This window comes from Ylistrum balloti, unplaced genomic scaffold (assembly GCF_031769215.1).
Source record: "Ylistrum balloti isolate Yb309-2 unplaced genomic scaffold, AGI_CSIRO_Ybal_v1 Utg369856, whole genome shotgun sequence".
In the NCBI taxonomy this organism is placed as follows: Eukaryota; Metazoa; Mollusca; class Bivalvia; order Pectinida; family Pectinidae; genus Ylistrum; species Ylistrum balloti.
In genome coordinates this window covers 75190-95834 of record NW_026782006.1, presented here as the reverse complement: position 1 = coordinate 95834, position 20645 = coordinate 75190, and the positions used below count along the sequence as shown (strand labels likewise).

The window sequence follows — 20645 nt, the reverse complement described above, 5'->3', positions numbered from 1 at the left end:
CAGTAACGCACTGACCTGGCAGGAAACAAGTTTCTAGCTATACTAAAACTGACTTTAAGTAGTAAACGAGTCTTGTTTCTAGATATAACCGACTTTAAGTAGTAAACGAGTCTTGTTTCTAGCTATACTAAAATCGACTTTAAGTAGTAAACGAGTCTTGTTTCTAGCTATACTAAAACCGACTTTAAGTAGTAAACGAGTCTTGTTTCTAGCTATACTAAAATCGACTTTAAGTAGTAAACGAGTCTTGTTTCTAGTTATAACCGACTTTAAGTAGTAAACGAGTCTTGTTTCTAGCTATACTAAAATCGACTTTAAGTAGTAAACGAGTCTTGTTTCTAGATATAACTGACTTTAAGTAGTAAACGAGTCTTGTTTCTAGATATAAATGACTTTAAGTAGTAAACGAGTCTTGTTTCTAGATATAACTGACTTTAAGTAGTAAACGAATCTTGTTTCTAGATATAACTGATTTTAAGTAGTAAACGAGTCTTGTTTCTAGATATAACTGACTTTAAGTAGTAAACGAGTCTTGTTTCTAGATATAACCGACTTTAAGTAGTAAACGAGTCTTGTTTCTAGATATAACTGACTTTAAGTAGTAAACGAGTCTTGTTTCTAGATATAACCGACTTTAAGTAGTAAACGAGTCTTGTTTCTAGATATAACTGACTTTAAGTAGTAAACGAATCTTGTTTCTAGATATAACTGATTTTAAGTAGTAAACGAGTCTTGTTTCTAGATATAACCGACTTTAAGTAGTAAACGAGTCTTGTTTCTAGATATAACTGACTTTAAGTAGTAAACGAGTCTTGTTTCTAGATATAACTGATTTTAAGTAGTAAACGAGTCGTGTAACAAGCTAAACCAATAACTGTTTAAAAGATACAAAGAAAAAATCTTACAAATCCCTACCGTACCCAATAAAACAGGTGATGATGAATGACTGCTGAGGCAATGTTAATCCACAAAACCAATGTTATTTTAATTACGGCTAAAATCTTACTAATAACCGCCAGTGAGAAACCCAGCAATTTAGACCAGTTATTACAAATGTTTTGGGCGTTTGTTACACGTGGTGATAAATTGTGGTTCACTGGTCTTTGTTCCTCGGCAGTGTAGTCATAACCTATCATCACCACCGAGGTAATGGGTCGTGAACAAGTCTGTCTGAGCACATATAATTTCCATTGTCATTTGATTAAGCTTCAATTTTATTTACATTTGTTTACAGGAAAAAAATTATTATAAACGATTTGTGGTACTCTGACGATAAAATATGAACAGGTCAGCTGTTTGGTATTTGTACTTACCGGATTGATATAAAAACTGAAATCCGAGAAAATCTTTCTGGTAGACTGCATACAATATTAGACACGTCATATTGCACTATAAATGTCTATTACGTTTATTTGGTATTTTTGTAGGAGCAAAAAAGGTGCGAAAACGACACACATTGCTCACACTGTGAAGCATTTTATGCCAGAATAGCTGATGACATGACAACAAATGTGTAATTTTGATATGCGTCTGGTTGTGTTGTCTAAGGATCACTTAAACTAAAGTGGGACATCAGAAAGCCTTGCAAAGTATAATATAAAGAATGGTTTACTGTTACTTGAGGCCACGCTGAATAATCAGTATTATTTTTGTTCTTTGATTACCATAAACATATTGTGTTCTAATTTTGTTGTACATAATTATTTCAAGTTTATCTTTTCTAAGGTACACATTTTAATAACTTTCTGTACAAAGTGCGTTAGAAATCTCAAAAAGGTTGAAATTTTAAACAAAAAACGATTTTTTTCTTAGATTTAATTTTACATTAAAACAGGCAAAGCATTTGATTTTCTTTTCACTTTCTAAATCTTACAATGCCTGATAAACAACTTTGATTTATTTTGTACAGGTTATCAGAAATAACTACAAACTGAACTCGAGCAAATTATAAACATTTACTTGAGATCAGTTTAAATTTTCTTCACTAGAATACAGTTTCGTGTCCATCCATTTAACAGTTTACATACAGGAAAATAAAAACATTCACTTTGCCAGCATAAAAACTACCCCCATGGCAAGTAACAATAACAAAACAAACATTTTTAAAAATATTTCACAACTGCTCATAAATCATTTCCTTAATACAAAATTCCTGTGTTTATGTAAGATCCGTAAATGAAAATAACAAAGATAGACATAAGAGCATAATTTTAAACGAGAGAGACTTTCATTATCTAAAATAATGAGAATTACAACGGTCATAAAGACAATCAAAACGGTGTCTGCAGATATGGTTTGTTTCAAATAAAAATGAACTAAAAGGAAGACAATAGAGGTATAGATAATATAACACATTGTCTATAACACCAAGGTATTGATCCGTGCAGCAATGATGGCGAAAAGAGAGTTAACTATCTTTTCTTTATTATGACTGAAATGCTAGGGAGAAATGTGTCACGCTACACAATCAGGAAAGACAAATGTTTAACAAGGTACAAAACTACAATACTAGGGGGAAATGAATGTGTACACAAAGGGGGATAAGACAGGTATGTTATTACCTTCTGTGTATGTCCGTGTACTGGCTTTGATGTAGAAACGAACACAGGAAAATACTGACCAGTGTCATTAATCTCCAACATTTAAGCATACTTAGATAGGGAGTGGCCTGTATATAATGTAAAAAATAGATATATTTATGGCATCTGCTAAATACTGTTTTACGAAATGTCAATTTGAAAATGTTTTTGGTGTGTGTGTGTTTTCCCCCGTTTGTTAATGTCGGGAAAATGGTGAGGTCAAGCCCAGTTACTCGCCATGTTGACGGTAACTTCTCTCAGTGCTACGTTGATGTCCTTCACTTGATGCAGTAGATTAGTTTTCTTCAGTTTCAACAGATAAGGACTATATTTTGCGATGCAATTTCGACCAAACTACTTTGACAATGAACTTTGTATCCAAAGCTGATAAGATTGTCAGTTTTTTATTTGCATAATATAATCCTTAGTCATAAATATATCATACTATCAACTTCATACCTGGACAAAATTGACATTCCCATGTGATGACACTGCCAAGTAACAGGACACCGTGGACAGCACATAAAACAAGGAACCAGACATACTTCATTTTCTCTAATTTTACATAGTAACCGATTCACATACCTGACAAGGTGATCTCGTGGTTGCTAGGGACGGGTTAGTAACATAGTCGGCCATGTTGTAGGTGATGGGATATGGGTGTTCTTCCCGAAGGTATAGACTTTGTATCAGAGGTTTTATCGAGCAATATCAATATGCATTATCCTACATACCTACAGACTATCCTCTCCCTACCTCTCACATGAATATAATACCGATACCGTGATTACAGTGCGAAATATAAGGATAATTTCTATGTGACATACACATTCATTTTAACTAAAAAGGTATACCTAAAGTATACTCAAAGGATGGGCCAACATTTGCCTCCACTTCGATCTTTTTTTTGTTTTTTATTTTGCCATAACTAAAAACATGAAAAATAGCTGTATAAATTATCAGTTCTGATAGTCTCCGCCAGAAACCAGGTGGAGGGACGGGAGTATTCTAACAAAACTAGAAATAATTGTCACGGACAAATGTAATTTGGAAAATGAATTATGACGATGTTTGTGTATGTGGGTGTATAAAATCAGTTATTTTGATACTTAATGTGTTATATTGGTATACATGTGGTAATCGTAGTGATACTTTTAACTAGAAAAATAACAAAGATGCAAAATTTTCACAAAATTAAAAATATATCCAACATAACAGCGTCGTTATGTATAGTTGCAGTCTATGTTTTATACTTCTATAAATACATTCCATATATCTATACTGTCCACAGAATCAATGTTATGTACTATCAAAACCATGGTAAAATACGTTTTTTTGTATGCCAAACGGGTCCAATGCTTCCCATACTCACGAAGGTTTGATATCATTGTTTAATGTTATAGCAAAACCCGAATTTCGATTTTCGTATCCATGATTTAAAGTTATTTGCAGAAGTAATAACTCACGAATACGCATTCCACAAACGTGATCTCTCCTCTGAAGAAGTAATCAAAGCTGAGATTGCGTTATAAATGATGTGCATATAAACAAGGATAATAAAATAGGCATTATAATAAAACTGATAAACATGTTATTATCATTCTGTCTGTTCCCATTTATTAACAAAATATGAAGGAACATTACATAACTTTTTATCTTTATGCTCTAATCAAGTAATGCGATAAATGATAAACTTGCAATCTTGATAGCTCTGCAAAATATTTTGGCCGCAAAAGTAGCTGATGACCCCAACCTTTCTAGACGCAACAGGGTCAACTGGGAGAAGCTCGAGTTCCCAATACTTGATATGGAATATCAAGAGACAATAACACGTGGATCACATCAGCTGAAAGTAGCGCCAATGTACATAGCAAAGCACCTGACACCAGATGAGGACTTCGAAGTGTGGGCCATGCTGAAAATCCCTTCCGAGTTCAAATCCATTAAAGGTACAATTCGCAGACAATATATATATATATATATATATATATATGCCCCCCTCTTAAAAAAAACAAGAAAATACCAACATGTCAACATAACCAAAACCCAAGCAAAATATGTACAAAAAAATATATTTTCAAGGATACTCCTGAAAAAGTGCGGGGAGATTAAGATCAAGTGTTCAGGAAGATCAAAAAGCGTTTTCTGCTTCATCACAGACACCTGCCATGTAAATTTTGGTCAGGCCAAGTAAGTAATGTTACATTCTCAAATGAGAACACATGGTACAACAACGAAACCACAAACTAGCGGTCTTTAAACACGTTCAGCTTCGTATCTCACAAAGACATAGAACATCAATTAGAACACTATGACAACTGGAGAACTTCCCCGTCATTGTCATCGACGTGTTTTTTTGAAGCCCCGTGTTACGAGTTTGGAAATTCAGTTGACAACTTTCTTGCAGAAAATTCGTAAAACGGGAACCAGCCCTTGAATATGGTATCAACTGTGACATGTATACATCATAAGTTAGGGATGTATGGGTAGTGCTATCCAGAAATACAATTGAAGTCATCACGATGTTCATGTTGGTTTCGTTGTAAGGAAAGCAGGACTGTTTCCACAGGAAAGCATTTTTTGTAATTCAATGTATTGAGTACTGCAATAGCACAGCGGTCCTTAAACCTGTACTAAAAGGAAAAATCTTTCTTGAAAAAGAATAGTATTATTTGGTATCAAAATCCCGCTGGAAATATCGTGCACACAGTGATAATACAGTTTCATAGTTATTGTGTCATTTCAATGTTCCTGGAAGGATTATATTACAGCACCTTTAATGGGCACGCAGGTTCGAGTAAATCAGGTCCCTTTTTCATAGAATTATTTCTGAAATTACCTTTCGTGTGAAATTTTATGTTGTTTGCGAAATGGAATCGGTCAAGAGAAGGCAAGCAATGTTAGGACGGGGTTTGGATTATGACGTTGACATCTTATTGTGACGCCATAATTGCAAAAATCCTCGCTATTACGGTGCGATATTCCCTTGTCTCATCCATAGGTAGAGAGCACAAAACACTCTGGGAGCGAGTAAATTATCATAACTTGAGGACAATTACAGACAGAAAAATTGCCTAAACTATAAACCGCGAATTTTCAAAATTCTCTGTCACGTGATATATATATATTGTAAGCTAAAGACGGATCTTAAAATTATGTATAAATTATACAACAAAATATTTATGAAATTCATCTCAAAACATTTTATCAGATAAAAAGAATGTTATAAAACATATGATGGCCACCAGATGACGTCTGCTCTTTTTGAAACATTCCCGCCATTTTCTTTTCATTGAAAAAAATGTATCGAGATTATACAGCGATAAGTATGAGATAACGCGATGACTTTTGACGCTCTTAAGATGTATTTTCTACCGAGGTAGTCCTAACAATGGAAAATCTGACAGTCTCACATTTCACTCTCTTTCACGAGCTTTGAAGTCGAGACGAGTCTGTTTTATAATGGCGACAGAAACAAGAGCTGTGAAGAAAACACCATCTCGTTTGTTGTGGACCTTTTTACTCACATCCATTCATTCGCTCTGCCCGGCGACAAATTATGAGGCCAAAAATATCATGTTCTAAAGTGTATTTTCGTTGTTGCGAAATATAAAAATTTGTAATTTCCATTTACACTGAAGACATCGGTTTGTCATTGCACGTCGTTATCTGTATTCTTTATGTGTGTCACTTAAATCAAAATCTGCGATAAGACTCGAGTGTTTGTAACAATAGAAAACATTATAGGAAGACGCCATTTCTTACTGGTTTTATCGTCTGCAGAAAACGTGATACCTATAAACGGGTAACTTAGGAATTACTATAGGTTTATCTCGTCGAGGTATCGGTATTCCGGTAAAAATGAATATTTATGATAGTCTTTCAGAAAAGCTGTACATTTACTCCCCGTTCCCAATATCTGAGCATAATATTGATATGAAGCTGACAGGTCAGTGGGACTTTCTCATCATTATATACCGTGATAGTTAACGCACCTGTCTAATACAATCATTCATAAAACAAGTATTAGTGTATAGGAGGAGTTATTCCCGAATCCATGTGTACAGTTCAAATAAATAACTACCAGCCGACAGATAATACTCCATATTATCGTCAATGTTAGATGTACAGTTAATACTAAGTATTAGGATTAAACACTTAACTGTACAAAAATTTCCTGGGGTGGCCGATGAAATCCGTGTTGTCACCACGTGTGGTACCAGGTGGAGACCACTAAATGATCGATGAAAATCACCGCTGTGACATAGGATATCAATAAATTAACACTTAGTCATGTATCAGGCAACAGCTTACTTTGTCAATTTAATACATAGATATATATATATGACTTCTCTGACTTGCCAGTCGTACAAGATTCAATTAACTGATAGCGCTATTTAACAACACATATGTGTCAGTATGTACCGACTCACCCAACAGTCACAAAACAGTGTCCCGTTCATCTCTTCCTACCCTGATCATAATCCATGTTTTTGTTGGAATGAATAATGACGATATTTTGTCAAAACATTATTGTTAAGTCAACTGAATATTTCTTGTAACACGGGAATACCAGCTGTATCCCCTGTGTACACCCTGTTGTATCACCTGTGAACACCCTAATGTATCACCTGTGTACACCTAATTGTATCACCTGTGTACACCCTGTTGTGTCCCCTGTTGTATCACCTGTGTACACCTTGTTGTATCACCTGTGTACACCCTGTTTTATCACTTGAGTGCCTGTTGTTGTAACACCAGATTCCCTGTTGTCTCACCCGAGTGTCTGTTTATCATCAGTATCTGATCAAATGACTGATGAACTTCTGTTATTTGGGTAAATGTTGCTCCCTTAATTGAGTATTGAGTTGTTGCATTGAGTTTGTACATTTCATACCAGCTTGATAATATTGTATACTACATCAACTCAATATATTTTTTAACTGAACACATTTTGAGTTAATGACCTCGGACGTAATACGTGTTTTATTAGTCTTACAATTACAAAACTTCGCGCTCTATTTTTCTAATTCCGATCTGGTTTAATTGGTTTGTTTTACAGTCCAGCAGTTCGCTTTTAGAAATGAAAGAGAAAGAAATGGTAAAGGGAACAAAAAATCACGAGCATTTTGGAGTTACTTTGACCTTGTTCGAAGAGAAGAATTCGTCTTTGTGACCACAGCAGCTAGCCACACCTCGAAAGACAGGGGACGCGGAGATACAGGGACAGATAAAACACCACGTATAATAGGCAGCGTTTTATGTCTAGTTTTCTATTCCCTTATCGACAATTTCAATGGCTTTTACATCGCTACTTAAATAAATTTACATAAGTTTGCGCGATAAAATATTCGATGAAAAAAGGCGATAAGGTTGTTGACAGAGCTTCCAAATTGAATGTGCTTTGTGGCTAGTATTCGGTCACCCCAAGGTAATGACGGCAATTTGCAAGACAATTTAGTCTTACGACCAGAGCGTCTATCCAGGAGTCGGTAAAACTCGTCCACCGCCTACAGTTTCCATGTGAAGAGTCTACCTGGGTCTCAGGTATAACACTCAAAAATGAAATCAATATGAATTTGTAACAACATCGGTCAGCACTCATGTGTACAAAAAACGCAGCATTGCTCCATAAAATACAGAAGATACAGTAAAACACGTGATACTCAATATTCCCACCAGTTTTATCGCTTAATATCTAAACATTTGTATTTTATGGGAACTGATAAAACAAGTTATTGTGTCTGATAAAAATCCAGTATCACTGAATCACTTCATATAAAACTCTCCTGCTACAAGCTAGACCGCAAATAGATGTTTAATAAAAATGTCATTTACACACCGAGTAACCACGTCTTATTAAGGTCCACTGCTCCAATTCATACACAAGTCCAATGCTCCACTTCATACACAGGTCCACTGCTCCACTTCATACAAAAGTCCACTGCTCCACTCCATGCAAACGTCCACTGCTCCACTTCATACACAAGTCCTCTGCTCCACTTCATACCCAAGTCCACTGCTCCACTTCATAAACAGGTCCACTGCTCCACTTCATACACAAGTCCAATGCTCCACTTCATACACAAGTCCACTGCTCCATTTCATACACAGGTCCACTGCTCCACTTCATACACAAGTCCAATGCTCCACTTCATACAAAAGTCCTCTGCTCCATTTCATACCCAAGTCCACTGCTCCACTTCATACACAGGTCCACTGCTCCACTTCATACACAAGTCCAATACTCCACTTCATACACAGGTCCACTGCTCCATTTCATACAAAAGTCCACTGCTCCACTCCATATAAACGTCCACTGCTCCACTTCATACACAAGTCCTCTGCTCCACTTCATACACAAGTCCTCTGCTCCACTTCATACACAGGTCCACTGCTCCACTTCATACACAAGTCCAATGCTCCACTTCGTACAAACGTCATCTGCTCCATTTCATACACAAGTTCTCTGCTCCACTTCATACACAAGTCCACTGCTCCATTTCATACAAAAGTCCACTGCTCCACTCCATACACAAGTCCTCTGCTACATTTCATACACAAGTCCACTGCTCCACTTCATACACAGATCCACTGCTCCATTTCATACAAAAGTCCAATGCTCCACTTCATACACAGGTCCACTGCTCCATTTCATACAAAAGTCCACTGCTCCACTCCATACACAAGTCCTCTGCTACATTTCATACACAAGTCCACTGCTCCACTTCATACACAAGTCCTCTGCTACATTTCATACAAAAGTCCACTGCTCCACTCCATACACAAGTCCTCTGCTACATTTCATACACAAGTCCACTGCTCCACTCCATACACAAGTCCTCTGCTACATTTCATACAAAAGTCCACTGCTCCACTCCATACACAAGTCCTCTGCTACATTTCATACACAAGTCCACTGCTCCACTTCATACACAGGTCCACTGCTCCATTTCATACAAAAGTCCACTGCTCCACTCCATACACAAGTCCTCTGCTACATTTCATACACAAGTCCACTGCTCCACTCCATACACAAGTCCTCTGCTACATTTCATACAAAAGTCCACTGCTCCACTCCATACACAAGTCCTCTGCTACATTTCATACACAAGTCCACTGCTCCACTTCATAAAAATATCCACTGCACTACTTCATACACAAGTCCACTGCTCCATTTCATACAAAAGTCATCTGCTCCATTTCATACAAAAGTCATCTGCTCCATTTCATACAAAAGTCATCTGCTCCATTTCATGCAAAAGTCATCTGCTCCACTTCGTACCAAGGTCATCTGCTCCATTTCATACACAAGTCCTCTGCTCCACTTCAAACACAAGTCCACTGCTCCACTTCATATAAAAGTCCACCGGTCCACTTCATACACAGGTCCACTGCTCCATTTCATACACAAGTCCACTGCTCCACTCCATACAAACGTCCTCTGCTCCACTTCATACACAAGTCCTCTGCTCCACTTCATACCCAAGTCCACTGCTCCACTTCATAAACAGGTCCACTGCTCCACTTCATACACAAGTCCAATGCTCCACTTCATACACAAGTCCACTGCTCCATTTCATACACAGGTCCACTGCTCCACTTCATACACAAGTCCAATGCTCCACTTCATACAAAAGTCCTCTGCTCCATTTCATACCCAAGTCCACTGCTCCACTTCATACACAGGTCCACTGCTCCACTTCATACACAAGTCCAATACTCCACTTCATACACAGGTCCACTGCTCCATTTCATACAAAAGTCCACTGCTCCACTCCATATAAACGTCCACTGCTCCACTTCATACACAAGTCCTCTGCTCCACTTCATACACAAGTCCTCTGCTCCACTTCATACACAGGTCCACTGCTCCACTTCATACACAAGTCCAATGCTCCACTTCGTACAAACGTCATCTGCTCCATTTCATACACAAGTTCTCTGCTCCACTTCATACACAAGTCCACTGCTCCATTTCATACAAAAGTCCACTGCTCCACTCCATACACAAGTCCTCTGCTACATTTCATACACAAGTCCACTGCTCCACTTCATACACAGATCCACTGCTCCATTTCATACAAAAGTCCAATGCTCCACTTCATACACAGGTCCACTGCTCCATTTCATACAAAAGTCCACTGCTCCACTCCATACACAAGTCCTCTGCTACATTTCATACACAAGTCCACTGCTCCACTTCATACACAAGTCCTCTGCTACATTTCATACAAAAGTCCACTGCTCCACTCCATACACAAGTCCTCTGCTACATTTCATACACAAGTCCACTGCTCCACTCCATACACAAGTCCTCTGCTACATTTCATACAAAAGTCCACTGCTCCACTCCATACACAAGTCCTCTGCTACATTTCATACACAAGTCCACTGCTCCACTTCATACACAGGTCCACTGCTCCATTTCATACAAAAGTCCACTGCTCCACTCCATACACAAGTCCTCTGCTACATTTCATACACAAGTCCACTGCTCCACTCCATACACAAGTCCTCTGCTACATTTCATACAAAAGTCCACTGCTCCACTCCATACACAAGTCCTCTGCTACATTTCATACACAAGTCCACTGCTCCACTTCATAAAAATATCCACTGCACTACTTCATACACAAGTCCACTGCTCCATTTCATACAAAAGTCATCTGCTCCATTTCATACAAAAGTCATCTGCTCCATTTCATACAAAAGTCATCTGCTCCATTTCATGCAAAAGTCATCTGCTCCACTTCGTACCAAGGTCATCTGCTCCATTTCATACACAAGTCCTCTGCTCCACTTCATACACAAGTCCACTGCTCCACTTCATATAAAAGTCCACCGGTCCACTTCATACACAGGTCCACTGCTCCATTTCATACAAAAGTCCACTGCTCCACTCCATACAAACGTCCTCTGCTCCACTTCATACACATGTCCTCTGCTCCATTTCATACACAGGTCCACTGCTCCACTTCATACACAAGTCCAATGCTCCACTTCATACAAAAGTCCTCTGCTCCATTTCATACCCAAGTTCACTGCTCCACTTCATACACAGGTCCACTGCTCTACTTCATACACAAGTCCAATGCTCCACTTCATACACAGGTCCACTGCTCCATTTCATACAAAAGTCCACTGCTCCACTCCATACACAAGTCCTCTGCTACATTTCATACACAAGTCCACTGCTCCACTTCATACAAAAGTCCTCTGCTACATTTCATACACAAGTCCACTGCTCCACTTCATAAAAATATCCACTGCACTACTTCATACAAAAGTCCACTGCTCCACTCCATACAAACGTCCACTGCTCCACTTCATACACAAGTCCTCTGCTCCACTTCATACAAAAGTCCTCTGCTCCATTTCATACCCAAGTCCACTGCTCCACTTCATACACAAGTCCAATGCTCCACTTCATACACAGGTCCACTGCTCCACTTCATACAAAAGTCCAGTGCTCCACTCCATACAAACGCCCACTGCTCCACTTCATACAGAAGTCCTCCGCTCCACTTCATACACAAGTCCAATGCTCCACTTCATACACAGGTCCACTGCTCCACTTCATACAAAAGTCCACTGCTCCACTCCATATAAACGTCCACTGCTCCACTTCATACACAAGTCCTCTGCTCCACCTCATACCCAAGTCCATTGCTCCACTTCATACAGAGGTCCACTGCTCCACTTCATACACAAGTCCAATGCTCCACTTCATACACAAGTCCACTGATCCATTTCATACACAGGTCCACTGCTCCACTTCACACACAAGTCCAATGCTTCACTTCATACACAGGTCCACTGTTCCATTTCATACAAAAGTCATCTGCTCCATTTCATACAAAAGTCATCTGCTCCATTTCATGCAAAAGTCATCTGCTCCACTTCGTACCAAGGTCATCTGCTCCATTTCATACACAAGTCCTCTGCTCCACTTCATACACAAGTCCACTGCTCCACTTCATATAAAAGTCCACTACCACTGCTCCACTTCATATAAAAGTCCACTGCTCCACTTCATACACAAGTCCTCTGCTCCACTTCATACACAAGTCCTCTGCTCCATTTCATACACAGGTCCACTGCTCCACTTCATACACAAGTCCAATGCTCCACTTCATACAAAAGTCCTCTGCTCCATTTCATACACAAGTCCACTGCTCCACTTCATACACAGGTCCACTGCTCCACTTCATACACAAGTCCACTGCTCCACTTCATATGAAAGTCCACCGGTCCACTTCATACACAGGTCCACTGCTCCATTTCATACAAACGTCCTCTGCTCCACTTCATACACAAGTCCTCTGCTCCATTTCATACACAAGTCCACTGCTCCACTTCATACACAAGTCCTCTGCTCCATTTCATACACAAGTCCACTGCTCCACTTCATACAAAAGTCCTCTGCTACATTTCATACACAAGTCCACTGCTCCACTTCATAAAAATATCCACTGCACTACTTCATACACAAATCCACTGCTCCATTTCATACACAAGTCCACTGCTACACTTCATACACAAGTCCTCTGCTCCACTTCATACACAAGTCCACTGCTCCACTTCATACACAAGTCCAATGCTCCACTTCGTACAAAAGTCCACTGCTCCATTTCATACACAAGTCCTCTGCTCCACTTCATACACAAGTCCACTGCTCCACTTCATACACAAGTTCTCTGCTCCACTTCATACACAAGTCCACTGCTCCACTTCATAAAAATATCCACTGCACTACTTCATACACAAGTCCACTGCTCCATTTCATACAAAAGTCATCTGCTCCACTTCATACACATGTCGACTGCTCCATTTCATACACAAGTCCTCTGCTCATTTCATACACAATCCACTGCTCCACTGCTCACTTCATACAAAGTCCTCTGCTCCATTTCATACTGCTCCACTTCATACACAAGTCCTTTGCTCCACTTCATACAAAAGTCCACTGCTCCACTCCATACACAAGTCAATCATGCACACAAGTCATCTGCTCCACTTCATACACAAGTCAACTGATCCAATTCATAAACATATCCACTGCTCCACTTCATACAAACGTCCACTGCTCCACTTCATACAAACGTCCAATGCTCCACTTTATCCACAAGTCCACTGCTACATTTCATACACAGGTCTTCTGTTCCACTTCATACACAAGTCCAATGTTCCATTTCATACACAAGTTCACTGCTCCACTTCATACACATGTTCACTGATACACCTTATACAAAAGTCCACTGCTCTACTTCATACATAGGTCCTCTACTCAACTTCATACACATACACAAGTCCACTGATCCAATTCATAAAAATATCCACTGCTCCACTTCATACACAAGTCCACTGCTACACTTCATACACAAGTCCACTGCTCCACTTCATACACAAGTCCTCTGCTACATTTCATACACAAGTCCACTGCTCCACTTCATACACAAGTCCACTGCTCCACTTCATAAAAATATCCACTGCACTACTTCATACACAAATCCACTGCTACATTTCATACACAAGTCCAATGTTCCACTTCTTACACAAGTCCACTGCTCCACTTCATACATAGGTCCTCTACTCCACATCATAGAAACGTCCACTGCTCCACTTCATGCAAAAGTCCACTGCATCACTTCATACACAAGTCCAATGTTCCACTTCATACACTAGTCCACTGCTCCACTCCATACAAACGTCCACTGCTCCACTTCATACAAAAGTCCACTGCTCCACTTCATACACTAGTCCACTGCTCCACTTCATACACAAGTCCAATGTTCCACTTCATACACAGGTCCACTGCTCCACTTCATACACAAGTCAACTGCTCCACTTCATATAAACGTCCACTGCTACACTTCATACACAGGTGCTCTGCTCCACTTCATACACAAGTCCACTGCTCCACTTCATACAATGGTCCTCTGCTCCACTTCTTATAAACGTCCACTGCTACACTTCATACACAGGTCCTCTGCTCCACTTCATACAAAAGTCATCTGCTCCACTTCATAGAAACGTCCACTGCTCCACTTCATGCAAAAGTCCACTGCATCACTTCATACACTAGTCCAATGCTCCACTCCATACAAACGTCCACTGCTCCACTTCATACAAAAGTCCACTGCTCCACTTCATACACTAGTCCACTGCTCCACTTCATATAAAAGTCCACTGCTCCACTTCATACACAAGTCCACTGCTACACTTCATACACAAGTCCACTGCTCCACTTCATAGAAAAGTCCACTGCTCCACTTCATACACAAGTCCACTGCTCTACTTCATACATAGGTCCTCTACTCCACTTCATACACAAGTCCACTGATCCAATTCATAAAAATATCCACTGCTCCACTTCATACACAAGTCCTCTGCTCCACTTCATACACATGTCCACTGCTCCATTTCATACAAAAGTCCTCTGCTTCACTTCATACAAAAGGCATCTGCTCCATTTCATACACAAGTCCTCTGCTCCACTTCATACACAAGTCCACTGCTCCATTTCATACACAAGTCCTCTGCTACATTTCATACACAATTCCACTGCTCCACTTCATACACAAGCCCTTTGTTGCACTTGATACAAAAGTCCACTGCTCCACTCCATACACAAGTCAAATGTTCCACTTCATACACAAGTCAACTGATCCAATTCATAAACATATCCACTGCTCCACTTCATACAAACGTCCACTGCTCCACTTCATACAAACGTCCAATGCTCCACTTTATCCACAAGTCCACTGCTCCACTTCATAGAAAAGTCCACTGCTCCACTTCATACACAAGTCCACTGCTCTACTTCATACATAGGTCCTCTACTCCACTTCATACACAAGTCCACTGATCCAATTCATAAAAATATCCACTGCTCCACTTCATACACAAGTCCACTGCTACACTTCATACACAAGTCCACTGCTCCACTTCATACACAAGTCCAATGTTCCACTTCATACACAGGTCCACTGCTCCACTTCATACACAAGTCAACTGCTCCACTTCATATACAAGTCCACTGCTACACTTCATACACAGGTGCTCTGCTCCACTTCATACACAAGTCCACTGCTCCACTTCATATAAACGTCCACTGCTTCACTTCATACACAAGTCCATTGCTCCACTCCATACAATGGTCCACTGCTCCACTTCATACACAAGTCCACTGCTCCACTTCATACAAACGTCCACTGCTACATTTCATACAACGGTCCTCTGCTCCACTTCATACACAAGTCCACTGCTACATTTCATACACAAAAATCCTCTGTTCCACTTCATACAGACCACGATGTCGTGTGTTATATAGATATTATATGCACAACCAGTAACCACTTCATATAAAACTCAACTGCTAAATATCAGACCTCGAGGTCATATATACCATCTTGACCGTCTTTAGTATAAAACTTTTTGAGACATCATGTTTGGATAGAGGCATTTTCGAGAATACTCTTCATGATTAAAAAAGATAGGTTCTCCTTTCCTTTTTTTTCTATTTTCACCCAAATAGACACTTTTACCAGATGAAAAGACAAGCTTAAATATATGCTCTAAAAATTCCGGGCACTTGAAAACTGTGATTTGTAGTGATAATTCATGCAAAATTTAGTTGAAATCTATCCAAGACTTCCAGAGTTATACTCAAGATAAGTACCTTAGCAGGCAGAAAACGTTGAAATTGTTGACGCTATGAACTGAACCACGCCGTCAACTACGACGTCAAAAAATTAGTAATTTCTTTAAAACGTCATACAAATCGCCCTTTCATAGTTTATAAGTACAACTATATAGTTAACAAAGTGTATAACACAAACAAGAATAGCAGTCAGAAGTTCCCCTTGTACAAATCAATGAGGATGCAAATAAAAACGTGCATGACTACCAGAATTACTCCTGTAATGCAAAGGTCAGAATAATAAGTTAAAAAGAAATATCCATTTAAATCAGTCACTAAGATGAATACCCAGAGTTGCGATATTGGTACCACCAGGTAAAACGAGGCAGACAAAAGTAGACTTGACATGTTTTAATTGATATTAAGAAAGCTGAGTTAACAAGTGTATAAAAGGAGCTATAAACCAATCCAGTTCCACTCTACAAATGATTTTTTTCTGTTTGTATTTCAAAAGATGACACATCACCGACATTCCTATCGACAACCCCATGCTTCCTTGTGTTTAGGTACACGGTGTATGTGGTTCTAGCTTCAGTTCATTGACAATTCCGGAAAGAATTGCAGATCCGAACTTCCCTGGTTTTCCTGAATATCAATTGACCTTTGTGTCGGTTACACCCAATGTATTTACAATACTTAGTTGTTACTTCAGGTGTCGTTCACTGTTCTATCTTATTTGATTTACGTCATATACAAAAATGTTGGTGGTTGATGGGATCAACCCAACAACAAACCAAAAATAAACAAATAGATGACACAAAACTATTGGGCCGATACTCCTTTCGTCGTCTTTGAAATCCGTTCACGTCGATATATATACTTAACAGGACAAACACAGTCGGAAGTGATTTCTGAGAAGAGGTTTCTCATGTTTCTGAGATAATTTAGAGTTTTTATTCCACAATGTTGGAAATAGAAGTAAGTTGTTTGCCACCTTGGAGCATGTCTCTGTTATCTTGTGAATCTCGGCACATCCATTACTGGCCTGCGTGGACACCAATAATCCGTTTTTATAGAGTCGTGATACAATAAACAGTTACAAGAACATGATTTTGCTTTTTGTTCCGAACACATCAAAACGATAATAGGCACATGTACAACAGCTCGGAGCTGCGGCAATCAAAGACAGACCTAGCAACTCCAGAGTGACTGTTTTTATCGAAGTAGATGTAACAAATTCTGGATACAAATAACCCGTTTAAACAATGGTTTTATATCCGACCATCAGTTACTGATATAATAGGAGAAGCAAGCCTATTAAGATTTTATCAACAAGTGAACATGCGACAACATGCACGTGTTGTAAGGATAACGAAAAGTGTCGTTCACCCAGTAAAACTATAAACATATCTCTTGTTCATCTAAATGGTTAAGTTTAAAGAATACTACTTCAATGTGTTTGTGACATAAAATTGTACTCCATGAAAGTATTTCTAACGTATAATGTCTGGAAACACAGAACATTTTAGAAACAATCATTTGACTCCAATGGTGAGAAGTTAAACAACCAAAACATGATTTTTCCCATTTATATAGACCGTGGAAAAACATAAATTATATAAGATGTAAGCGGAAATTTAACGGGTCTATTGATTTTAATAAACACGAAATGGATATCACCTTTTGCATATTAAACTGAATGACATACATTTGTGCATAAATGTCAGGTATGTCTTGATCATCTTTGCAACACGAAATGAAATCAACGTTGTAAAGACTTGTCCAATTAATACATGCACGTGTCAAATCCCTGCAATACGTAATAATATTACACGAATATCTACTAACAAATGGCTATAACATGATAGATACTTCAATGTTATCTCTCAAGTCTACATCCATATATATGTGTTAAACATCCGAAATCCGGTGTAATGATTTCAATACCATAGAAAAAAGCAGTTCCTCTATTGTCACGAGAAGAAAAGAACCGACGTGAATTTCTTTCTATTAAGTGAAAAGGTTTTAACGCCAATAAATATCTACCCCGATATATCACGAGACTTGACCTTCGCTTGTGATTGATATTATTCAAAGTGCTTGTATCCCGACGAAGAGGTCACTGAGAGTCACCGCAGCGCCATTAATTGTAAGAGTGGTGCATTACGTGAAGAAGGGCAGACAACCGTAATATGTGTATAATGGGAGAGAGATCGGGACTGCACAGGTATGAATTGTCGTCCGAGAACGAAACTGTTTTCCCTGCCTTATCGGGCGTACAACACGCCATTTGTAATGTCGTTTGTCAGAATAAAACATTTAGGATGAATTCATGTGAGCTTTCTTTTTAGTGGCAAACAATCCCGCTGGATGCTCCTTATGACTGCTAACATAACTCCACTTGGTAACTACAACTTGAACGACACATTTCTAACTTTCTTGGAACGTTAAAACTTTTAAAACCAGTGACTGTATACTGTCTAAGGACCATCCCACGTCAATAGGACATGGTCACAGCTTAAATATATCGTGTCTGATGTTGAACAACACAAAGACCTCAGACATTATCATATTACACTAAAAATATGAAATGTCCAAACCAATGAATTAACAGCACCACGACACCAAAGAACACACAAAAACAGCAGAAAAAAAATTGTTGATAAATCTCTGGGTAGAGATCAAAGACACAAACACAGCAGAAAATATACATCGTCTACGCAAGAGGGTTGTACAAAAACAAAAGACTGGTTCTCGTCTTACTTACAAATGCCTAAAACAAATTTAGATGTGCAATAATTCCCAATTTCAATCACTTTCATAAATTTGAATATTGCATTAATTCAAAAGAACACCGTCAAGAACATGTGTACACTCTGTTTTACCATTACAGGAATGTATGTTAGGGAAAACTTTGGAGACCTAAGTCCGGTAGTGTCTACCACCTACAATCTTAATGGATCGCACCCCCACGCCCCGCTTCCCACAGAGGAAATCAAACTAAAAACAAATTACTGTCACCACCAGTACTCGGTAATAAGACGATCAGACATAAGGAATATTAAAAAAAACAATGGAAAAGGTCCATTATCATCCCTCGTGATTCCTGTCTGTAACACAGAACTATCTACCTTGTGTATATCGTGGTCACTTACCATCGTCATTCCTGTCTGTTACACAGAAATATCTAACTTGTGTATATCGTGGCCACAACCCTCGTCTTTCCTGTCTGTAACACAGAACTATCTAATTTATGTATATCGTGGTCACCAACCCTCGTCTTTCCTATCTGTTACACAGAATATCTAACTTGTGAATGTCGTGGTCACCAACCCTCGTCATTCCTGTCTGTTACACAAAACTATCTAACTTATGTATATCGTGGTCACCAACCCTCGTCTTTCCTGTCTGTAACACAGAACTATCTAACTTGTGTATATCGTGGTCACCAACCCTCGTCATTCCTGTCTGTAACACAGAACTATCTAACTTGTGTATATCGTGGTCACCAACCCTCGTCATTCCTGTCTGTAACACAGAACTATCTAACTTGTGTATATCGTGGTCACCAACCCTCGTCATTCCTGTCTGTAACACAGAAATATCTAACTTGTGTATATCGTGGTCACCAACCCTCGTCATTCCTGTCTGTAACACAGAAATATCTAACTTGTGTATATCGTGGTCACTTACCCTCGTCATTCCTGTCTGTAACACAGAAATATCTAACTTGTGTATATCGTGGTCACTTACCCTCGTCATTCCTGTCTGTAACACAGAAACATCCAACCTGTGAATATCGTGGTCACCAACCCTCGTCTTTCCTGTCTGTAACACAGAACTATTTAACTTATGTATATCGTGGTCACCAAACCTCGTCTTTCCTGTCTGTTACATAGAATATCTAACTTGTGTATATCGTGGTCACCAACCCTCGTCATTCCTGTCTGTAACACAGAATATCTAACTTGTGTATATCGTGGTCACTTTCCCTCGTCATTCCTGTCTGTTACACAGAATATCTAACTTGTATATATCGTGGTCACTTACCCTCGTCATTCCTGTCTGTTACACAGAATATCTAACTTGTGAATATCGTGGTCACTTACCCTCGTCATTCCTGTCTGTAACACAGAACTATCTAACTTGTGTATATCGTGGTCACTTACCCTCGTCATTCCTGTCTGTTACACAGAATATCTAACTTGTGAATATCGTAGTCACTTACCTCGTCATTCCTGTCTGTTACGCAGAATATCTAACTTGTGAATATCGTGGTCACTTACCCTCGTCATTCCTGTCTGTAACACAGAAATATCTAACTTATGGATATTGTGGTCACTTACCCTCGTCATTCCTGTCTGTTACGCAGAATATCTAACTTGTGAATATCGTGGTCACTTACCCTCGTCATTCCTGTC

At 39.1% G+C, this 20645-nt stretch overlaps 1 protein-coding gene across 1 annotated transcript in view; it reads left to right on the top strand.

Annotated features, from left to right (window-relative positions):
• LOC132545754 (probable cyclin-dependent serine/threonine-protein kinase DDB_G0292550) overlaps window positions 1-7898 on the top strand; it is a 29194-nt gene extending 21296 nt beyond the window's left edge. The window contains exons 2-3 of the mRNA XM_060209443.1: window positions 4289-4528; window positions 7642-7898. Coding sequence (XP_060065426.1) covers window positions 4289-4528; window positions 7642-7898 — 497 coding nt within the window. The remainder of the gene's footprint in view (window positions 1-4288; window positions 4529-7641) is intronic.
• The last annotated feature ends 12747 nt before the right edge of the window (window positions 7899-20645 follow it).